The following is a 3,138-nucleotide window of genomic DNA, read 5'->3' on the forward strand; positions in this document are numbered from 1 at the left end:
ATCTGAGACAAAAGAGGTGAAACGTCACATCGATGATCCAAATTCCGACTGTTTCCTCCATTCGAAGACTTACCACGTGACAAGAGTCCCACACGAATTTGTCAATGTGAAATGTTATCACGACATTGAAATCCACACCTACAATTTTCACACCAAACTTCCAGGAAAGTTAGCAATATCAGCGATCGCAAGATTGTTTCAGCACCAAATGAAACTTTACTGATGAATTAAACAGGCACATTTCATCCCAATCCCTACTGTGTAAGGCGGTTTACCTCTGTTGCCCATATGTCCCACTCCCTGCAGTGCAAGGTAGTTTACTTCTGTTGCCCAGATGTCCAGTCCCTGCAATGTAAGGCGGTCTACCTCTGATGCTCATCTGTCCCAGTCCCTGCAATGTAAGGCGGTTTAAATCTGATGCCCATATGTCCCAGTCCCTGCAGTGTAAGGTAGTTTACTTCTGTTGCCCAGATGTCCTGTTCCTGCAGTGTAAGGCGGTCTACCTCTGATGCTCATTTGTCCCAGTCCATGCAGTGTAAGGCGGTTTACCTCTGATGCCCATATGTCCCAGTCCCTGCAGTGTAAGGCGGTTTACCTCTGTTGCCCTTATGTCCATGTCCACTGCTGAATCTCATTGTTGTTATCTTTGATCCCTGAACTTGAAATGTGCTAAATTTCCATGAATTGGTAGTGTTTACTCAGAAAAAGAAGCGTGAACAACGAAAGCAATGCAGACATCAAATCTTTTCTACAAAGTGGAAGAAATAGTAACATTCAAAACGGAATTGGATAAACATTTAAAGGCGAAAAATACAGGGTTATGGGGAAAGAGCAGGGAAATGGGACGAATTGGATAGCACTTTCAAAGATCCTGCACAGTCACTAGACTAGAACTAGGGGGCATAATCTTAGAATAAGGGGCTGCTCCATCAAAACTGAGATGAGGAGAAACTTCTTCACTCAGAGGGTGGTAGGTCTGTTGAATTTGCTGCCCCAGGAAGCTGTGGAAGCTACATCATTAAATAAATTTAAAACAGAAATAGGCAGTTTCCTAGAAGTAAAGGGAATTAAGGGTTACGGGGAGCGGGCAGGAAATTGTACATGCATTTAGATTTGAGGTTAGGATCAGATCAGCCATGATCTTATTGAATGGCGGAGCAGGCTCGAGGGGCCGATTGGCCTACTCCTGCTCCTATTTCTTATGTTCTTTTGTTCTTATGTCACGGTGGGCCGAATAACCTCCTCCTGTTTGGTGCCTAATATGATACTATAATACTGTGAAGTGTTTACACAAGAAATCTCCCATTTACCCATTACCAGGAAGCAGGTTGTTCTAAACCGGAAAATGAGTTGAAATGGAACTTTAGTTGCAAGAGGAAGCTCTCGTTTGGCTTCATTCTTTGTATTCCTATTTTCCAACGAATCTCAGAATTCGTATCCAGGGAGATTGCAGCACATTCATCAACTCTTCTCTGAATTTCCTCTGGGTCGCTGCATAAATACACGTGTTTTGAAAGGAGTTCAAAAACTTCAGCATTGCTCCGGTTTCTGTCGCGATATATCCAGGGTCTGCGCGGTCGCCTCGGTAATAAGTGGTGTTTGTCAGTCTGGTAGTCACAAAACTTACGGCAGCTGTCAACCACAACAGGACAAAAGTCCCCGATATACTGAAGAGTAAAATGATGGATTTTCTTCGCTTCTCCATCTCTGGATCACTCTGATTCTCACTGCTGTGACTCCGGAGTGCCCTGCGGGCTCTATTGGCCACTAAAATCCGTCGGACGGTTAAATAATTAAAAAAGGCAATGAAAGTAAAAGGAAGCCAAACGACCCATGCGCTGTGAACCCAGACGTACGCTGCACCCGGAGGGGAGGAAAAAAAAGCCACACTTGACCGGCAGCCCCACTGCACTTTGTTAATTATTTGCTGAGGTTCATATGCAAACAAAAAGGGGATCCCCTCTAACAACACCAGAACAGAGACCGTTGTTCTAACCGCGGCCGCAGTTCTCTCCGTGCAATAACGTGTTTTAAACTTCTGGCAGCAGAGAGCGACAAAACGGTCAAATGTGAAGGAGACGGTGAACCAAACCGACAAATCAAGGGTGACAACAGTCATGTATAGAATGAACTTACACACGGGAGTGTGGGAGAGGAATGTAAGTGGGAAGTGATAACTCAAAATATAATACACGATTATATTGATGATCATGACCAGTAGATCCGCTGTTGCCATGGCCACCATGTAGCCAGAGATACACTTGGAAAGTCCGCAATTTTCTCGGAAGAGAATTACAATTGTCAACAAGTTCGCTGTAAGAAAGAGAGAGAAGATAAGTAATTCTCCAGTGTTTGTTTGAAATATCTATGCCGATACTTTTTGAAAGCAATTGAACATTCAGTGTGATTATCAAGACCGAGTACTGTGAGAGCAGGATTAATATGTGAGTCACTACCTGGGAAACCTACCAACACAGTGTAATGAGCTGCTGCAGCGCTAACTCTGCGCAGAGTGACATGTGGTCCGGAAATCGACTGAAATCCTTTTGTTGGAACTTGAAATATCACTGTCACATCAGTAAAATCATCGGATTAAGGGGAACGCGGACCTGCTGTTCACCAGTTCGTTTCAGTAAATGCCGAGAGTGCAATGCTGACATCCGCGAAACACGTTACCTTGTCCAACATGTGGTAAGAACAGTGAGACAGTTAACAGCGATTAACAACAAACAGTTCAAAATGGCTCACCGGGGACACCGACGGCTGCGAGAATCGGGTAGTAAATCTCTTTTATCAGCAGAATAGTTACTTGCCCCATTTTCTGTGAGAATGGATGAATTCTGCCTGAGCTGAAGGACACCGACCAGCGCACGGCTGAGGCGGGAGAAGGGATCCTTATATTTAGACACGCATCAATCCTCCAGGTATTCAATCAGGTTACATCATAATTAGAAATATTTACAGTCACTTAACAAATAGACTCAGGTAAGTTGTTTTTTTTTTCTGATTCGTCTTTGATATCTCTTCCCTAACTTCTTTTAAAACGCACGGAGGCAATCGATCCAGTTCAGAGGTTTAATCCTGTCTAAGTTTGGTTAGGTTACCAATTATCGCCCCTCTTTCTATCATAATAGCTTT

At 43.8% G+C, this 3,138-nt stretch overlaps 1 protein-coding gene across 1 annotated transcript; it reads right to left on the reverse strand.

The window, feature by feature from the left end:
• Window positions 1–1,408: 1,408 nt before the first annotated feature.
• LOC137313878 (probable G-protein coupled receptor 139) lies at window positions 1,409–2,818 on the reverse strand. Its single transcript, XM_067979615.1, has 2 exons — window positions 2,749–2,818; window positions 1,409–2,313 (listed from the first exon to the last, which is right to left on the reverse strand). The coding sequence occupies exons 1-2, from the start codon at window positions 2,816–2,818 to the stop codon at window positions 1,409–1,411; spliced, it is 975 nt and encodes a 324-aa protein (XP_067835716.1).
• Between the last annotated feature and the right edge of the window lie 320 nt (window positions 2,819–3,138).

This window comes from Heptranchias perlo, unplaced genomic scaffold (genome assembly GCF_035084215.1).
Source record: "Heptranchias perlo isolate sHepPer1 unplaced genomic scaffold, sHepPer1.hap1 HAP1_SCAFFOLD_49, whole genome shotgun sequence".
Lineage (NCBI taxonomy): Eukaryota > Metazoa > Chordata > Chondrichthyes > Hexanchiformes > Hexanchidae > Heptranchias > Heptranchias perlo.

Bases quoted from the DNA above. Each gene is read 5' to 3' on its own strand.
- LOC137313878 (XM_067979615.1), bottom strand. From the start codon at position 2,818: ATGGGGCAAGTAACTATTCTGCTGATAAAAGAGATTTACTACCCGATT. The intron at 2,314-2,748 runs GTGAGCCATTTT...TCTTTCTTACAG, and splicing joins CGCAGCCGTCGGTGTCCCCG to CGAACTTGTTGACAATTGTA.